The sequence below is a fragment of the Centruroides vittatus genome, unplaced genomic scaffold (assembly GCF_030686945.1).
Source record: "Centruroides vittatus isolate TY-2023 unplaced genomic scaffold, ASM3068694v2 scaffold_464, whole genome shotgun sequence".
Lineage (NCBI taxonomy): Eukaryota > Metazoa > Arthropoda > Arachnida > Scorpiones > Buthidae > Centruroides > Centruroides vittatus.
Genome location: NW_027122710.1, coordinates 1,531,946 through 1,551,790, shown reverse-complemented (window position 1 = coordinate 1,551,790; position 19,845 = coordinate 1,531,946). Strand labels below are relative to the sequence as shown.

The following is a 19,845-nucleotide window of genomic DNA, read 5'->3' as shown; positions in this document are numbered from 1 at the left end:
GGTTTTGGGTTCGATCTTATTGGAAACCAAGCCATATTTTCTTTCTCCTTTAATGGCCGTGTGGATAAACCACTGAGCATACAGGTGCGGGTTCGTGCCTGAAAAGCAGGTAGGCCACGTCGAGTTTTCCAGGTTTTCTTCACGTGGATAACACCTAAATAGGAGCCAGTTTCTAATAAAAATTCTCCCGGTAGGCACCTCTTTTTGGCAGATCGCCTGTGTTGTGTTGCCGTAATTAGATAAACCAAAAAACCACTTTAGGTCGCGGGTTCGCGTCCCATCAACGAATTGGCGTTTTCCGGGTGTTCATCACTTGTCTAACACCTAATTAGGGGCCAGTTACCCATAAAAGTCCTCTCGAGAGGCACCTCCCCTGGCAGATCGCCTTATCCTATCGATCCAGTCTTCCTCCTCTAGATGTAATGTATAATAATCACGTGTCTAGTTTAGTGTAAACTTTAGGTATTGTTATTTATTAATAAAAATTAATAATTATGCAAGCATCACGTGAAAAAACAGACTATAAAAAGTTATATATCTACGAGTATATACATAATTAATTCAAGATCCACTCAAACAGAAACACGATTTCCCTCCAATTCGGATCCGAACCCACTTTCTCCATTTTTTTATTTTTACAATCCAAATTCGTGACGTGCAAATAAAACTCTATTTATCTTTTAAAATACGTAATATATACGTGATTATTTAAATATTTCAAATTGAATTTTGTTAACGGTAGCAGATAACTAATCATTTAATACTTTTATCAATTGTTAAAGAACCAGTAAGTGTTGCAAGAGATAGATTGTAATCTGTATAATGCAACTGTAAACTGTTTAAAAGTATGGAGAAAAATTCGTATTTTAAAATAAATATATTTAAAAATACTTTTATATAATAATTAAGCAATATGGCGAATTCTTTAATATCAATTTGGATCGTATTATTTATATGTTTATCTGTTCACACCTGGAAAGGTAAGTTATTGCCCTTTAAAAATTATTTATACGGTCGAACCTCTTAACAACGGCAACCGTATAGAGGTGGCCGTTGTTAAGAGGTTTGACTGTTTTTCATGTAATTTTAATTTAATATTTTAAGTATTTTTAGATAGGACAATCATCAAAATACAATGTAGATATGGCTTTATTGTTTACTGAAAGTACATGTTAATGATGATAATCTTAGAGTCGAAAGGGTAATGTTATAGATTTATAGGGTTAATATAATGATATATATTCTATAAAATAGAGTAAATTAACTTGGAATAAACAATTGTACGCTTTTCTTACCGATTTTAAATAGAAAAAGTTGCCTGAATAGAGCCTGTTCAATAGGCTCAGTCAGTTATAAGTTAGTCAGGTTTCGTTGAACCTGTTTAATATCATATCCTAATTGAGCCTTATTTTTATTAGTTTTAATAAGTTTAGCACCTTTATAGGACATTTCTTAAGAAATTAAATGAAAGTGTCCATTTTATTAGGATTAACTAAGTGAGATGGATTAGGATTAACTACTTGGTACAGGATTTAAATGGCACCAAATTAACCGGGATAACATTTCGCTCCCGGATAATCTAGAGTTCGTTGCATATAAAAATAGTTTATTTATTTGTATTAATAAGTAAAAATTTTGAAAATATATTCACTGCTTAAGTCACTATCGAATAACTAAAAGAGGAGGGATTTCGCTACATTCTTAATTTGTTTTTTTACAGAATTAGTTTTTTCCTTAAAGTTTATTCATTTAATATAAATTATTTGGCATATTTTTTATTATTATACTATACGTTATTTTGTAATAATTAATTAATATTTAAAAAATAATTTAAATATACAGCTTTAGGTTTAAGAGAAAATTGCACGTCGAACGAAGAATGCGTACAAGCACACAATAAAACCGTTTGTGTTAATGGTACTTGCGAACTAGTAAAGAATAATTCCTTTAAGGACACGTCTCAAGGTATTATTTTAATTTGTTTTTCCTAGATTTTACTGGTATCGAATGGGTTAATGCCTCCAAATACACAATGTACGCTTTAACTCTGTTCTGTACGCCAAATTCGAACTTTAGTATACGTTTAGGAACGTGTAAAATCGGGGATCGACTGTATATTTTTATATAAATTTGATAGAAACATGCTTAAACTTGTTATATTCTCAGGTTTAAGTGTGTTTCTTGAGCCAAAATTGATATATTTCGTTTGAAAAGTATTTACAGAGTCAAACCTCTGAACAGCGGACACTGATGGGAACATATAAAGATTTGATATAATGGCATAAGGCAACGGAACACTTGGTCGATCTGCCAAGGGAAGGATTTTGTATGGGGTTGTGAAGAAAACCCGGGAAAAATCCAGGTCAGCTCGTCGGGCAGGTAGGTGCGAACCTGCGACCGACTACCTGTGTTCGGTGGTTTAAACCACTCGCTCGGCCATTCGTGGGTCCGTTGTACGGAGGTGGTCGTTATTTACAGGTTATTTTGTACGCATACAAAAGAGAAACACTCTTATACAAAAAATGGCCGTCATTTAGAAGTCGACGTTATTAGAGTTTCGACTGTATAATATGTAATTATTTAAAATACGTTTTCTTCACGTTAAATGATAATTTTTTACTCGATTTACTTTTAATGCATAATATCGGTTAAGATTCCTGATATAAATTCAATATGTTTTAATATTAGGCATTAATTGTTTATTGCTTTGTTATTCGTAAAATAGTGGAGAAATAAGTCAAACCACTAGAAAACAGCCACGAGACAAGGTGTTATTAGGAGGATCTGGGCTCCAACTCAGAACCTCCATAATTTAAGAGCCGTAGCAGCCGGGGCATCATTCGTTTATGTCTCATCCATGCCCTATGTCCATATAATGCTTCATTCCATTATAGGAATGAAGCATTATATGGGCATAACAGGATTGAAGTGGAGCACCCATTATAGGAATGTCGTCATGGACATAATTTTGGCACGTTGCATAGCCTACAGTGTGTTGATTCTCGTGTTAATTAATCAAATCATTACTGAATATCGTTGAATTTTGAAGAAATTGTAAACAAAGTTGAATTACTCCCGTTTGTTAAACAATTAGACAAATAATTACGAAAAAGGGTGGTTTGGAGTAGATGATTTCACGTGAAAACACCTACGTACTGCACTTTAAACGAGAGGTCATTTCTTTGTTGTTTGTAATTATACTGGAAAGAGAGAATTTTTTATTTATTTATTTATTGCAATTCTCGTGTATATATGTTCATATTCGAGAATAAATTAAGAAAACTAATTAAATTTTGATACTTTTTTATTTATTTATTTATTATTTATTTATTCGAATTTCAAGTTGTAGTTCAAAATCAAGGTCTAGAATATAATTAGAACTTTCTAAACTTGTAAAGGGTTAGTTAGAAACAATGGAAAAATCCTTTAGTCGACCATTTATGACCCATTTTCACTGTCAAAATCCTTGACGATTCTCTCGCTGAAGAGCTCAGTTCAGCAATGAACGATTCAATGGTTTATTATAGACTTCCGTTCAATTGTATCCATTATTTTTCGTTCTTTGTTTTACTTTAATCTTATTAAAGATCACATTCTTCTCGATAAATGACTCTCCATTGGATTTTTCTAATTCTGTGAAAAAAAGGTAAAGTTTACACTTTGCTGTAAATCCTAATATATAAAGTTATAGGATTTATGTTTGTGGCCTGTAAATTTATATCATTGCCAGTAACCTAAATCCTAAAGCCCAGGAATCTTCTAAATGGAATTAAATGATATGGCTTATGACTTATTATTAGGATATAAATCTTAATAATGAAGTTATAAGCCTATATTCTTTGTTTGTACGTAATTATCTTGTATTTTTGGTGTTGTTTTACGAAGGAAATGATTAAAATAAAACACAATTAACATTGTATGACACTAAATGAGTTAACGCGCCACTGAAACTATATAACCTTATGTCCTGTGGGTAAAAAGGGCAATTGTCTGGGGCCCCCACCAACAGGGGGCCTCAAACCGATCTTTTATGAGAAAATATTTCCCCAAAAAATTCCCTCGAAGAAAAATGTTTGAATTCAACACTGTACATGGATCTCCTAATTCAAATTTACTTTGGCCCATGAAGCTAAATGCGCCACAGTATAGATCTGTGAGGCTTTAACATAGAAACGAACCAACAATATAATTGTTTTCCTAAATAAATAATATAGATTTTCATCTATTTTTAATGCTTTTCGAGTGCTCTAATTTGGTATTGTCTTAGTTAAAAGATAAAATATAAAGTTATTCCGCTAACTTCATCCCTAGTCAACCGCGATATCCACTTTGAGAACTTTATATATATTCTTCTATACTGACGATTCTGTATAAACTTATAATATATTATATTTGAGGCTCCCTACTCCTAAATTTCTAGAAATTACAGCCATTATTGTATCTGTACTTTTCAATTTAAATAATTTTAAGTTTGGTGTAGTCATTAATCGCTGTATATTAAAGTACAGCACTAAATAATTCATTATATTACATAATTAGATATTAATTTACTTATTTTTAAATGTAATTTAGGAGAAAAGGCGTGGAAACGTTACGTTCCTCTCATGTTTGGAGCAGCAGTAATTATATCAATAACAATAACATTAACGGTATACATCGTACGTATGAAGAGGAAGAGGGACTTGATCAAAATGGCTTCCAACGCCTTAGAAATGAATGCAAAATAAAATCAAATTAAGAATCAACTCGTAAAAATAATTGCGTAATATTCATACCAAACTCGTTCTCTTATCGTTAAATCTCTTATAAGAGATAAACTTTATAAACTAGACACATTAATAATGTGTTAAGTGCACGTGCACATGCACATGCAGAAAGACTTATTAAAGTTTAGACCACATACCGAAATGACAACGTCATTCCAATTCGTTACTGCCAGCAATGACGTTAGCCCGGGTCAAAGTCCATGGTTGGCAGAAGGTCACTCTGACCCACATTAAACTTCCAATGGGATGTTAGAAGGTATCTCCAACATCCCTCCTACTTCTCTCTCATCTCTCTCCCTCTCTCTAGGCATCACTTATGCTGAGAAGTTAAATAGTGTATTAGAGGAGCAAACTTGTCACCACAGCGTCGTCGAGTGTGAGTCTAAACTTTGAAATTCGTGAGTTTTTTAAAATATTTTTTTTATTTAAAATCTTTAAAAAAAGTAAATTAATTTTATTTTATTTACCACGAGCGTGGCCATTTTTACTGTAATTTCCCCGAATAATATATAAATATTTTACGATTTGTATGTAATTTGTCGCGTGTTTCTGCAATAATTTCATTTTTATTTTATGATTTATTGTTTTTAAATTTTTAAATTATGTTTGAAAATCATTTATTTTAATTAAAATAGTTTTTATGATCTAAAATTATATTGTTTTGCTGTGAATTTATTTTAATTTGTGTATTTATTATATATATAATATAATTGGAAAATATGGATATTATTTTTGCTGATTTTTTAAAATTTTTTGGATAAATTTTAAAATAGTTTTTATGATCTAAAATTATATTAAGTATAGAAAATCTAGATAAAAATTTTTCACATTGAAGACTTTTAGAATGTAAAAATACATATTCTGCAATTTAAAAAACACATAATTAAGTGTGAAGAAGTATTCTTTACTGTATGAAGATGCTATTAAACTTAAAAATATTTTTATTAATTTTTAAAATCTAAAAATATCACCTTCATTCTAAAAACACCCATGGTTTGAATGTAATAAGAAAAATTTTCAACATTCTAAAACTATCCTTTATGAATATTTTTTAATAAAATTCAAAGACATTTTCAATCTAAAAACACTTCGTCAGTCTAAAAATACAATATTAAATTTTAAAAATTAACATTTTTATAAGTACATTTTTAAACATAGTATCTTAGAATCTAAAAACGTATTTTTAATCTAAAAAACAATCGTTCTAATTGAGTCTAAAGACACTTTTATCCAGTTAAAAAAACAAAATTAGTGTGTTTTATAGATATAATAGTCTAAAAACACTTTTTCCTAGTATAAAAAAACAATATTGGATCTAGAAAACACAACAATAGAGTCTAAAGATCCTTCTATCCAGTATAAAAAAATAATATTCGATCTAACAAACACATCAATTGAGTCTATATACACTTTCATCCGGTATAAAAATACAATATTGGATCTAAAAAAATTCTCATAACTCCAAAAAAACACATCATTAAATCTAAAAACATCCCCACTAAAGATTATTATTAAAAATCCAAAAGAAAAAAAAAAGGATCAAAATTAAAAGGTATGAATCTAAGAGCATCATTCATTGAAGATTTTTTATACGTCGTAAACACAAACATAAACATAAAACCGAATAGAGGTTTACTGTATTTATAAAACCATAAACTCATACAATACGATTTTAAAACAATAAAGAAAATACACGTTTAAGAGTATTCTTTTTTAGATTCGTGTGAATAAAATGTCATTTGGGTCATCGAAACCTTGACCCGTGTCATTTGGAAGAGGCCAGAGCATCATTTGAAAAACACATTGCAAGGGGGCCATTGTCACGTTTCTGTATCGTTAATGACGTTTACCAAGATGATGATCATCATCATCTTCTTCCTCGCGCCTCTTCTAAAAAAAAAAAATCATCAGTAAAAGTCAACAAGTGTAAGAAAATAGGTTATTATATTCTATAAAAAAGAAGTAATAACATAAAAAGTCTGGGTCATAACGCATAAAAATTCGAAAGTTACAACGCCTCCTGCCTGGGGGGGGATTGTTAGAAAGTTTGTCGTCACACTAGGAATATTGTTTAAACCATTGACAAAAAATAGTTACAAATACAGTGCAGACCGGAAGTAGGAAGTTGCTCACTCTTTCAGATGAGGGTCAACGATTGCTACCAAACTCAGTAGTAGATCTATTTGCGTCAGTGGTGTGGTGTGTGTGTGTGTGTGTGTGTGTGTATGTATCGCAGTGGGCCATCTATACACAAAAATTCGATAGCAAGTGAAGCTTAACGCATCGTCACAATAATAGAAAATATGAATGTTAAATAATCGAAAATATAGATTACAATATAACCGACGAGGTGAGTTTATTTTTATATATTTATGCATAAATAAGTCATCCGTAACGCGTAACTGTTACGTGTTAGTGTAACAAGTTTAATTAACTGTGGTATTAACTCGAATTTTTTCCGAATTTTACGAGGGAATTTGAAGATTTAAATTAAAATAATGTACACTACTACCACACACTTTAATTACACTAGTTTGAGTGTATTTTTTTTTTTTTTTTTTTTTTTTTTTTGCATTTTCGAAGGGAATTTCTCGTGTTTTCAAGCTCCAAAAAATTCAAGAAGGTACTTTCTCACTTTCTCTTATTTTCTGGTGATTTATTTATGTTTACTTTATTTCAAAAAAATTTAAATAAAGACGAGGTGAATGGTAGGAGTTTCTCGTGTAGACTCCCTTGTTCCATAAAATTGACAATACTGGGAGGTCGTTTAAGCTTTTCTTAGTGTAGATTATATAAATTTCGTGAAAAATAAAGCGATAAAAATAATTTCCGCAATTCATTTTTTCAGAAACTAATGAGAATTTAAGGCCTATGTCCTCTCTCAACCCTCCTTTCAACGTTTAGACGTGGTGTTCCTTTTTTGAATAGCCAAAAAACAGTAAATTAATGCTAATTCCTGAACAAATTAAGGTCGTAGGGGTATATTTATGGAAAATATTTACAATTTAAATGGAATTATTTATGATTTTTCTTGTAAATTCGAAGTATTTTGCGATGGTGATGTCAGAATTTCTTCTAATTTTGGTATAGTGAAATTTAGTGTTAATTAGGTTGGAGTTTGAAGCACCTAATTTTAATTTGTCGAGGGCTAAATCATTTGGAAAATGGGAATTTTCGGAAAAATTTTCACAAAAATTCCTAAATTAATTCGTAATTTATATATATATATATATAATACATTAGAAAGATCCTTTAATCTTCAACTCACGATGGAAACTGCAACATAGAATGGAGCGTGATATCATTTCCGTAATCCTTGACATCTTCAGGATTTTTCTAGGACTGGGGCGATGTCGTCATTTTTCTGGAGATTCTAGAGGAAGAATTTGGCAACAATACCGGTCGATGGTAGACAGTTAGAGTAACGGTGACCTCAAGTTCGCGACCTTTGCACCGACGTCACGTTCGGAGCAACGTTGACAAATGCATGCACGCTACAGGAAATTTCTACACAGATTTCAATTGTTAAAAATGCACACATACACAAAAATACACAATAAAATCATTGAATTTTCGAAAGGAAAATTAATTGAATTAATTATTGATTTAGCTCTTGATTTCTATTTGAAATTTGCATAATTTTTTTTTGGAGGCAAAGGAGGAAAAATGGCACAATTTTTACAATTCGTTTATCAGTTTTTGGATCCAAATTGCTGTTTTTTTAAAATAGAAATTTGTATCTAATTCTAGATAAGAGATTCGTGAAGCGATTTATAATTAGATCCAACGATTTTTCGGAAGAACAAATTTGATTGTAAATTACATGAGGATCGAAATGGGTCTGGTATTGTTCCGCTCCAAATACAATGAATATATTTTTAAATAAAATTATCGTTGTTGGGTTCTGTTCTGCTTTTTATTTTAGAAAAATTTTATATTTTAGATAAATATATATAGAGAATTTCTTTGGAAAAAGTTAAATAAATAAATTACTGGTGAGTGTCAAAACTGAAAAATAATTTATTAGAAAAATTCTTTTTAATGGAAAATTCCTAAAATTTCGGGAGTTTTTAAAAAGAATTCTCTTCTATCAGTCAAAATTTAGGATTTATTCGTACAAAATATTGTCTTGTAAAGGATATTCCTGATTACAAGTTAAAATTGAATAAGTGCTTCTTTAAAAATTCTTATAAAAATGCCAAAATTAAGAAAAAAATTCTAAAAATTTTTATAAAATCGTCAAAATTCAGACAATTTCTAAAAAAGTTCTTGCTGAAAATTTTAAAAATTCTCTTAATAATATTCATTACATTAATATTTTAAAAAAATACGAGTTCCAACAAAAAAAACTTACGTTCTATTCGTTGGAACAAAATAAATTCGCCATTTTAAATATATTACACTTAATTTTCTTTGTTTCTAAGCATGCATCTGACATTTTAATCAAGAATTCTGACGTGAAAAAAGAAAATTTAAGTAGAATCAGACTTTCGTTTTCAAGCAAAGAGAGCGTGAATCAGATAATGTTGAAGATGTCATACGAAGAAGATTCGTGTCACATGAAAGAATTAATGTTAAATGGGTTAACTAGACTTTCATGATCACGAATAGCAATTTCTTATGATTTATCACCCCCGTATACCTATCACAATTATCTTTAAAACGTTTCTATAAAGGAGAAGAATGTGGCGAAGCCAAGATTTGAAGAGCTCTACAGATAAAATGTATTTTTATTTTTTTAAATTTGATACGTTTTGTACTGATAAATATAAGGTCTCATTCAAAGTGTATTGTGTTCTTGGTGTTTTGTATGGTTTTAAAGGCGTTATGCCCTTGACATCTTTCTAAGAATCTCATTTTAACGTGACGGAATTTATTTATTTATTATTTTATTTTATTTTATTTTTTATTCTCGTAGGTTCGAGTAGACTTTGTCTTTGATGTTGCTGCATTTAATTATAGTATCTGACTTCATGGCTGTCCTTGTCTTACCCGCCTTGATAAATTTCAATAGGTTTATAACGGTTATAATTCTTCCCCCTTTAGCAATTTTCCTTACTAACGAGGTGTTTTTTTGTGTAATGAATTCCAAGCAATTTTATAATGATTCACGTAGAATTTCATTGTTAAATAACACTATTTTATAACATTTCGGTGAAATTTTTGGGTTTTTAATTGATACAAATTTAGTGGAACTTTTTAAAAAAATTCTGCTTTTCTTAGATTTATATAATTTTTATATATTTTAAAAATAAATGTAAAAATTTTAATTTGTTATTCAATAAATTACACAATGAGAACAAAGAAAACAAGACTTGTATGTTCAAGAGATATTCATCTCTCATTCACAATTTAACTCGAAAAATAATGATTGTTTTTGTTTTCAAATAAGCAAATATGCATACAAAACATTAAAATTACTTTGCATTTTTGATAAAAATCTTGTAAATTTTATATATTTTCTTTTTATTTCAAACGAATCACGTTTTTTTTTAAACATGTGTAGAATATTTATGTTACAAGTGCAATTTAAGTGTCTGCTAAAATATGTAATAAAAATTGCAATTTTTAAGTGAAATTTTGGGCATGTCTCACAAAATTACTATAAAACATTCCACAAGTAATATTTAAGAATAAAATCTGTTAAACACGAATGTTATTTAGGTAAAAGTAAGTGCGCATTATACACGCTTCTTAGAGGAGAAAATAGATAAAAACAAATAAAACATTTTTTAATATTATAAATAATATTAATTAAATTATTAAATATATATACATATTTGTACTTAGACTTATAAGTACTAGTTTGTTTATATATTTTTATATTTTCCTTAAAAAAACAAAAAGCAAAAACAAAGTACAGATATTAACTTTATTGTTTACTTATGTAACAAACATTAATATATGATGAAATTTATAATATTTATGTTAGTCAAATTACAAATTTTGTTCGACATTTTATAAGAATGACGGTTACGTAAAGGTTATCTTTAAAGGTCACGCCGTGTCGCGCACGAGAGGTTATCTTATGAATAAAAAATAAAACTGTAGAAGACAGTTATAGAGAATTTTTTTTAATAATGAAATTAGTAAATTTAATTTAAATTACATTAAAATTTAATTAAATTATTTTAGACATTTTATTTAAATCTTGGAAAAAATTTATGGACATGGACGGATTCATAACTTTGTATCGCGCCTGAACACGCAATATGTCATATTTATGAACATTTGATTCGATGCCAATTAAAATTTTTGATTTTTTTTAAAGATTTAAATTTGCCATTTAAAGTAAAATACATTTAAACTGATTTACTACTTTATAACGTTAACTTTTATAGATATTTCTTCAGGTAAATCCGGTTTGTGAGTCTATTCTTTTTATAACTTTGCATCTAAGATCAACTATTTTAGTTCTATAGAAAAACAATATTAAATGGGGTTTCATGTGGGCTTCTATGATTCATTTTATAAATTAAAAAGCTATATATATAAATCTTTAAATTGGGGAAAAAAAGTGGATTTATATTCAGCTAGGAACACTCGCTCCTTAGGTCGATACGACATTTTGTACGGGACGTATTCTAAATTATGAATGGGTTAGTTGATATTGTTATCTGTTTTCGGGAAATTTAGACATTTCAGTGTCTCCGAGACTGAAATACCCGATTAGAAAATGCATAAAGTATTTCCAAAAGCTGTCACGATTGCGATGATCTAACCACTTGTTTAGTATCCTTGTCAATCAAGTTCCGCTTGATAGTGCTCTTGTCTAAGGTCACGTTCCTCCTCCGACTTCTGAAGTGATGTCTCGTTATACATCGTCTTATAAGATAATTTATAAATTATATATTTACTTTATAACAAGAAAAAGAATAATAAATATTACTTTATTCAGTTTTTACACATTTCTTTATGTAAGTGTGCTGTTCGCTCGAATTTATACTAATTAAAATATTGCTTAATGGAGATTAGGGAGATAATTTATTGTGTCATTTAAAAAAATTACATTCTTAATATTATAAACAATACGAAAAACATTTCTTATTGCATTTATATCAAATTTAAATTCATTAAGACAATAATGTTAAAGTCGTCGTCCTTAGATGATTCCGCTATTTAATATGAGTTCCGTACATCGTAACCTCATTATGTAGTTTCTTAATGTGATAATTTATGCACAAACCGTAACCACATATGAATTAATTAAACTGGAGTAGAGAAAAACCGCGTGCCACGTGACAAGCTGTTCTTAAATTCCGGTTATGCAACTTTTAGAGTGTTGAAAGTTATGTTGGATTGCTTTTATCTGTGGTTTTAGATCTACATATGAAAACACATTAAATATTTATGATTCGTCCGTATATGTGTAATATATATTTATGTGCGTGTGTCCAAAATAAAATATTTATTATCAATATCATTCTTGAATTTAAAAAACTAACATAATCGAGTGACGAGTTGATAAAACGAGTCATTCCGGATGTTTTTATTGATATAAAAACAATATTGTATTTTTCAAGAAACTAGTTTTGGATGAGCTTTGAAGTACAGAAGATCTTGGGTTTAAAGTTCGACATCATCCATCATTAATAATGTTAACAAAAAGAATTAATCATGGTCATCGTCAAGCATTGAAGTTGTTTGCACGTTTTAAAAATTTTCTACGATTCAGTTAACATTTTTTTCTTTGCGATTTATCTGTTTTTTTCCCTATCGATTCTCCATCTCATTGATTAGAAGTAACCACCGACATTGTTTTCTAAACTCATCAATCCTTTTGGATAAATTGATTTGAAGATGCTCTTCACATTTTGCATTAACATATCTTCTGATTTAGTCCATGAACTTTTTCTTTGCGTTGTTTTTTCCAATCGGTTCTTCACGTTATTGATGAAGAATTACCATCATCTTCTTAATCTTCACCAAAATTAAACCATCAATCACTTTTAATGGAATGTTTTGAAGTAATTATTCACATTTTGCATCGACATATGTTATGATTTAATTCCTAAACATCTTGATTTCCACTCTTCTCCTCTCTTTTCATCATTCCATCCATTAACGTTTCCATGATTGGACCACGATTGTTTTCAATGCTTAATTTTAATATTCAACACATGTTTAATTTATGTTAATATTTTGAAAGACATGAAAACTTTTAAAGCATGAAGTTTTAAAAATCAAACAAAAGTGGGTGCATGGAAATTGTAATATAAATAAAGTGCTTCATAAAAGGACCACATCACCATCCATTTATGTAAATTCCGAATTCTATTTTAAGTATTTAAGATATTTTTATATAATTCTACTTAATTTAGTTATAAAAAATTTAGTTATAAAAATTTTACTTAATTTAGGAATTTTATCGAGGAGATGCTTCTAAACTTATTGCTTCAATGTATCATCATCTCCTCCTCCTGGGTAGTTTTCCTGAATGGACAGTACTTCAAACCATTTCATTCAGATGGCTACGAAAGCAAATATTATCGCAGTAAGTAATTTTCTATTATTAAAATACATTCACTGACCATGAAATTTATTAATGTATATTTATATATTTTAGTATCTTTAAGTTGTGGTTACGACTCGATGACTTTAACTGTACAAAGCAGAGAACCCTTCAGAGGACAAATATATGTTAAGGATCATTACCGTTCTCCTCGATGTCGTGCCACAGGAGATGGTAATAAAGTAATTTCATTGAAGTTATTCTATCATCCATCCGTCTGTGGAGTCGTAAACACAGTAAGTTTACCAAAAAAAAAAAAAAAAAAAATCTATAAAACGTGTAATTTTTGGGGCACTTTTAAAGTTTCGATTCCTCTTCTTCGGACAGAAAAACGGAACTTTCGCTACAAAAGTCATTATTCAGCGTCATCCTAGAATAGTACTTGGTGACGATGAATCTTATAAAGTTTTATGCACCTTTCCGGAAGTATTTCGAGAGAAAACTATTGTTAGCAATGTAATAGAAGTGAAGTAAGTCATAAACTTTACTGGCGCATAACTAACGCCTAAACGCACGCTTAAATATTTATTTATTTTTAAACTTTAAAGTTAAATATTAATATATAAATTTGTATATAATATACCTATATTAATGAACTTAATTAAGGGGTAATCATAATGGAATACTACCCGCTTCCAAGTTCAATGAGAAATCTTTGTCGCCTGGAGTGAAACTAAGAATTACGGATTTAACAGGAAATGACATAACGCATGCTAATATAGGTCAAGAATTAATTTTAACTGTTGATATGGATGACGAAAGTAAGTCCATTATTCGTAATTTTATATAATTTTAGACATTGAATTTATGCTGACGTGTACCATTGATACTGAATATATCGATGCGTACCCATCAGCAAGGATCTATCACGATCTTCTGAATGGCAGAAGTACATGAATTATAGTGATTGCATTTTGTATGTTTTTTATACGTATATTTGTGCATTTCGTACAGAACTATTTGGCATATTTGCTGCTGATTTAGTAGCCTCTAGCAGCAGTGGATCACATGCGTTGGTTTTGGTGAATTCTGCTGGGTACGTTTGATTTTATTTTATTAACTTATTATTAAATGTTCTTAATTCAATAAATGTAAAAAATAGAAAAAAATCAATTTTTTTTAATGGTGAAGTCATTTTAACAGAATTTACAATCAAATCCTTATTTTTCTTCAAATCCTGTTAACACAACTTTACGTAAAAAACCTGAATTTCTTTAACAATGTTTCAGATATTTATTATGTGAAATATTTGTTTTTTAATTATTTATATCACATATAAAGTTGATTAAATTTATTAATATTAAATTAGATGCGTGGTGGAACCGGCAGTTTTCGGTCAACTAACGAAAATCTCAGGTTCTAAAGATCTTCAAGGACGTTTCAAAGCCTTCAAATTTCCAAATGACTCCATTGTCAATTTTAAAGTGACGATTAAGTATTGCGTGGACGAATGCCAAACAGTCAGTATATATATATATAATTCTTTAATATGTATTTTTAGAAAATTTGCATATTAAAAAAGAAAATTATTTACACTTTAGGCACATTGTACAAATGGCACTAGAAGAGGTTACGGTCGAAAAAGGAGAGCGGCAGAGATATTAATTGCTGAGGAAGATAACATTGAACACAGAATACCCAAAGACGTGGTACTTTATTACTCTATAATTGTTACAGATCCCGAAGCAGATAACGTCCGACAGCCAAACACAAATAACGATTGTAAGAATCTTGCAATATGTATTTGAAATTAAGATTTTTCGAATTTACGTAACTAAATTTGTAATTATTTATAGTTTACAACGATATTGTCCCTTTCGATCAACTGTCAGCTTTGGGCGTAGAACCACAAGAGGAACCTCAAACACCTTTCCATCCCATTCTACTGAACCAAAATCTGTATCTTTTGCATCCATTAACAACTAAGGCTACGGAATCGCCTCAATTTCATCCATATCAGGGCTTTACAAAGAGATCCGGAAGTTTCCTTCCCGAAGATTACGTCGTGTTATCTAGTGGACTTCAGATCAGAAGAAATCGTCAGTAACGTGGTCCTAAATGAAAAAAGAAACGAATCATCAACGAGTCTACGCGAATAATTATGATCCGTTTAATGTCTATGATGTTGAAAACACGAACTCGATCCACCGAATCTTTTTGTATGGCTCAAATTAACATTTTCTACTGAAGTCCTATAACTTTATTATTCTCTCGATGAATTTTTAATTTTTTAAATTCTTTAAACTCGGGTTTAAAGTTTTATTCTAAGGGTCCTTTTCTCAAATCTAGTCTCTACAAGTACTATCTCAAGGTTATTTAAATGAGGGATGGCGAGAAAATGGCTGATGTCGAGAAGTTTGCAAGTTCAAATTCGTGTGGAAGAACTCGCATGATTCAGTAATTAATTGAGTAACTCTTCGCTATATCTTTTAATTTTTAATATTTATGGGGAAAAATCAAAAATTTTCTTCGTTGTTATCATTTTATCGCACATTGCACGTAAGCAGTCAACTCCGGAAATATGTTAATTAATGTAAATAATTTACTGTATGTTATTTGGCCTTGTATATGAAGCCGATAAAACCATTTAGCTGTAGAACAGCAGATTTAAGATAATTCATATTAACTTTTTTTTTAATATAAGAATGATATTAATAGTCAGTCCTTTAAAAATAGGCCAACATAATTCCTGAGGGAAAATAACTCTCAGGTTATAAACCGATGCTGCAAGTTCAAATAATTAACAACAAAATGGTATTCAGATATGTAAAAATAAACTTATACATTTTATATATAAATATATACATAAAAATTGTACATATTGTAAATTCTTATATGTGTAATAATATAAAATTATAATTAAATGTTATCCCATATTCATTATTAAATATAGAAATCAAGGTCGTAGAGTTCTTTGTAATGATACTATAAGGAAAAAAAATGAAAAAATAAACTTTGCTGATGTCAAATGTAACATTAAATATTCGAAGTAACTTTTTAATATTTTAAATTATTGAATATTTAATGAATATTTATATACTTTCTCACGGAATACGTTTAAAGTAAACTTTTATTATACGAAGTGAAAGATACAAATTGTTTTACTGTTGTGTATTTTTTTCTGTGGTCGAGTGAATATTTGTGTTTGTTTATTCTTTAAAATTTTGAATATTTTCAATAAATATTTTCTGTTAACGATTATTTTGTTAATCTGTTATTTTAACGAAGCTATTACTAGTGTGAAAGTAATGTTTACATAATAGAATCGAGTTTTTATTGGACGATGTTAATGTGAATAACAACACGCAAAATATCAAATACCTGACCCTTTCGTGCTTACGTTTACGTTTGGAACAAATTAGCGTGTGTAAGCGTGAGGGAACTCGTGACCCGAAGATTTGAACTTGAATTATGTAATTTATAAGTGAAAAAATTAAATTGTTTCGTTCGATGATGATTAATGAACAACAACCATGCAATTATATGGCGCCAATCTCCATATATACACATACTGTGGGGAGTGTGGGAAAGCTGGGAATTTTTCCCAGAAAAATTTAGGACCCGTAGTGTCCTAAATTTTTCCTACTCTTATAAAATTAACAGTATTTTCACTAACAGAAAATAAAACCTGCAAGATTTTTTTTATTAATAAAAAACATTCTATTTATTTCTTTTGTTCAAAAAACAAAAAGATTAAAGCCGCTTTATTAGGAAACGTATCCTATCGCGGTTTCCATACTTTTCCAGTGACATAGTGTTATTTCCGCGTTTCCAGCGTCAAGTTAAAATGTTCAAAATTTAAAAAGCAATACATTTGTTTTAAACTAGTTGAAAAAATGCTAATTTAATGTATCCGCACTCTCAACATATTTTTCTTCGCGCCAGTATTATAAAACAGCACTAAATCTAGTGCAAAAAGAGCTAGATTAAAAACATTGACTTCACTGTGCGCCCTCGTGCGGCTATTTTGTCAACGAGTAGTTTATAAGGCAATAGAATAAATTTACTCTATGGTAGATTCAATACACGAGTAGAACATGGTGACATCATGTTCTACTCGTGTCCCTAGTCGACATGTAGGAACAAAACGCAATTAATTCAGTATTTTAAGAGTTGTGCAATATTGTGTCCAATATATGTATCAATTATGATTTTGTGATAGCCAGCGTTTCCTTTCCAAAAATGTGCATTTTTCTCCAAATTTTATAGTTCTTTCTTTTTCTGAAGGTTGCAACTTGCTAATTCTTAAAAAATTCTTACTGTTCAGCTGCATTATAAAGAGCAACGATAAACAAGATGGAGGAGGTACTGAACACTTCATATTATCACCCTATCAAAGAACGAAAGATGGAGGATTGGAAATTGCACAAGAAAAAGCGTAGAATGGATTGGAGTGTAGATGAAAATATATATTAGTATATTAGGTAAAGTACTATATGCAGTATTTTAATATACGCACTTTATAATGAGGAATGATTTTTTTGTTAAACAATCAAACCTCTGAACAACGGCCACTGACGGGAAAATAAAAAATGACCATTGTATGGAGATGAGCTCAAAATTACACAGGATGTATAAGTTGAAGAAAACTTAATTTATTATTTTGGCCACTGTGTTTCTATAATGTCAAAACTGCGGCTCGCTAGCCGCATGTGGATTTTATAGATATTTGCTGTATAATTTCCTGTACTGTACTATATAATTTTCCACTGTGCTATACTGTGGCTATATAATTTTCTTGTACAAACTTGGTATATACTACTTACACATATAAAATATTTTTGCAAGTTTGCTGAGAAGGCTTGGCTACCCTTGTAACAGAAAATCACACAAAAAATGTTTGCACAAAGGTTCTCTAACGTTAAAAAAACTCGTATGCAAAAATGAAATGACATCTTTCAGCAGTATGGCTATAACATTTCTTCAATTCTTAAAACACCTAAAGCGCAGTTAGTCCTTGGTGTTGAGGTTTATTAATTATCACCGCCGGCAAAGGACAATGTTCCTTATGTTTTTACATTCTTTAATGTAAGTAGTAACACAAGTAAAAGCTGTATTTATATCTGTGTTCCTAGGAATTCTCTGCACATTCGAGAAAGAATTTTGTATAATTTTTTTTTTTTATTTGCTATTGTCTCTAATGTTATAAGTACTTAGTCCTTGATGTTTTGTAATAAAAATTATTTTTACGTTCTTAATCAAATTTATTAATCATTTGAAAAGCCAATAGTTAAATTTAGTATCTTATCAATAATGACAAATTTTGCACGGTGCATTATTTTCTGTGCGTCAGTGGCCCTTGCAGAGAGGGTTAAAAATAAGATTTTTAGAGGTGAAACCTTTGATTGAAGGTTATTTTATGTGCATTTTGTTCAAAAAGAAGTGTCCGCAAAAAATTGACTGTTATTGGGAAGTGCCCTCCTAGTAGAAAATGGACTAATTACAACAGTAATTAGTAATCAAGCAAACGTGGCATGTAGCCATTGGTCAAAAAATTTTGCCAATTGGCACGATGATGAATTCAGTGATTCATCATTGTACTCGGCTCAAATACGATTGGATGAAGATGAAGTTTGGAGAATGATATAGAAATTTGTGCTGCAGCAGGTTTTGGAGACAAGTATTTGGACAAGTATACGTTTGTGAGGATGCCGTTTATATTACACAGCAGCAATACGATGTCACGTTTCTTGTTAACAAAATCCACCATTTTGAATCTTTATATAAATAGGTAAAAGTTAAATTTCTCAGAAAGTTAAATTTCTCAGAAATGTAAATCTTGAAATCTATAGGTAAGATTTCTATTATCAAACATTTTTGTTTATGTAAAATGCAGTGCTTAATAGTTTATTTATGTCAATAATCTTTTAAGACACTGAGAATTTTTTATGTTACTGTTATTTTGGATATGTTGTATTTTGTCTTTCTAGCATTAATAAACTTGATCACCAGCTGCAATGGCGTAGCCAGGATTTTGAGAATAGAGTGCTACTGAAAACAGATTTTACTGGGTAACAAGACACGTGCCCTATTGTTTTTTGAAGAATGTTACTCAATTACATTAGTTAATAACTATTTACAGTATTCTTTTTAATTTGTTTTTGAAATTGTTAAACGTAAGATGGAAAATAGATAGGCCTAACCAGCACACTACAGTGGTATGGACAATTGGCTGGTATAACCTATAAATATATTGATTGTTAGCTTTAACGAGTTATAGCAATTTAGAATACAAAAGTTTCGATTAATAATAATAATAATATACAGTAGAGCATCGATTATCCGACTTAATTGGGGACTGGGGTTGGTCGGATAACTGAAAAGTCGGATAACCGAAAAGTATGAAAAAATACATTAGTATAGTGTATTAGGCCTGGTTTAAATACTATCCTCCCTTTCATGGCGAGCCAGTGCTGCCAGCTAAAACATGCAAAAATTTAACAAAAATAATATTAAAGTAGCCAAGACATAACCAAATATTGTAGCGCCACATCACTAGCGGACATTTGAATTTGCCGACTAGAACGCGGTCGGTTAACCGATAAGTCGGTTAATCGGAAGTCGGAT

The 19,845-nt window shown here is 29.9% G+C and overlaps 1 protein-coding gene across 1 annotated transcript; it reads left to right on the top strand.

Annotated features, from left to right (window-relative positions):
• The first annotated feature begins 810 nt into the window (after positions 1-810).
• On the top strand, positions 811-16,476 carry LOC136989319 (cuticlin-1-like). Its single transcript, XM_067287443.1, has 11 exons — positions 811-980; positions 1,843-1,965; positions 4,573-5,164; positions 13,127-13,260; positions 13,333-13,514; positions 13,606-13,748; positions 13,885-14,039; positions 14,233-14,314; positions 14,588-14,738; positions 14,820-15,000; positions 15,075-16,476. The coding sequence occupies exons 4-11, from the start codon at positions 13,143-13,145 to the stop codon at positions 15,323-15,325; spliced, it is 1,263 nt and encodes a 420-aa protein (XP_067143544.1). The 5' UTR covers positions 811-980; positions 1,843-1,965; positions 4,573-5,164; positions 13,127-13,142; the 3' UTR covers positions 15,326-16,476.
• Positions 16,477-19,845: the final 3,369 nt, after the last annotated feature.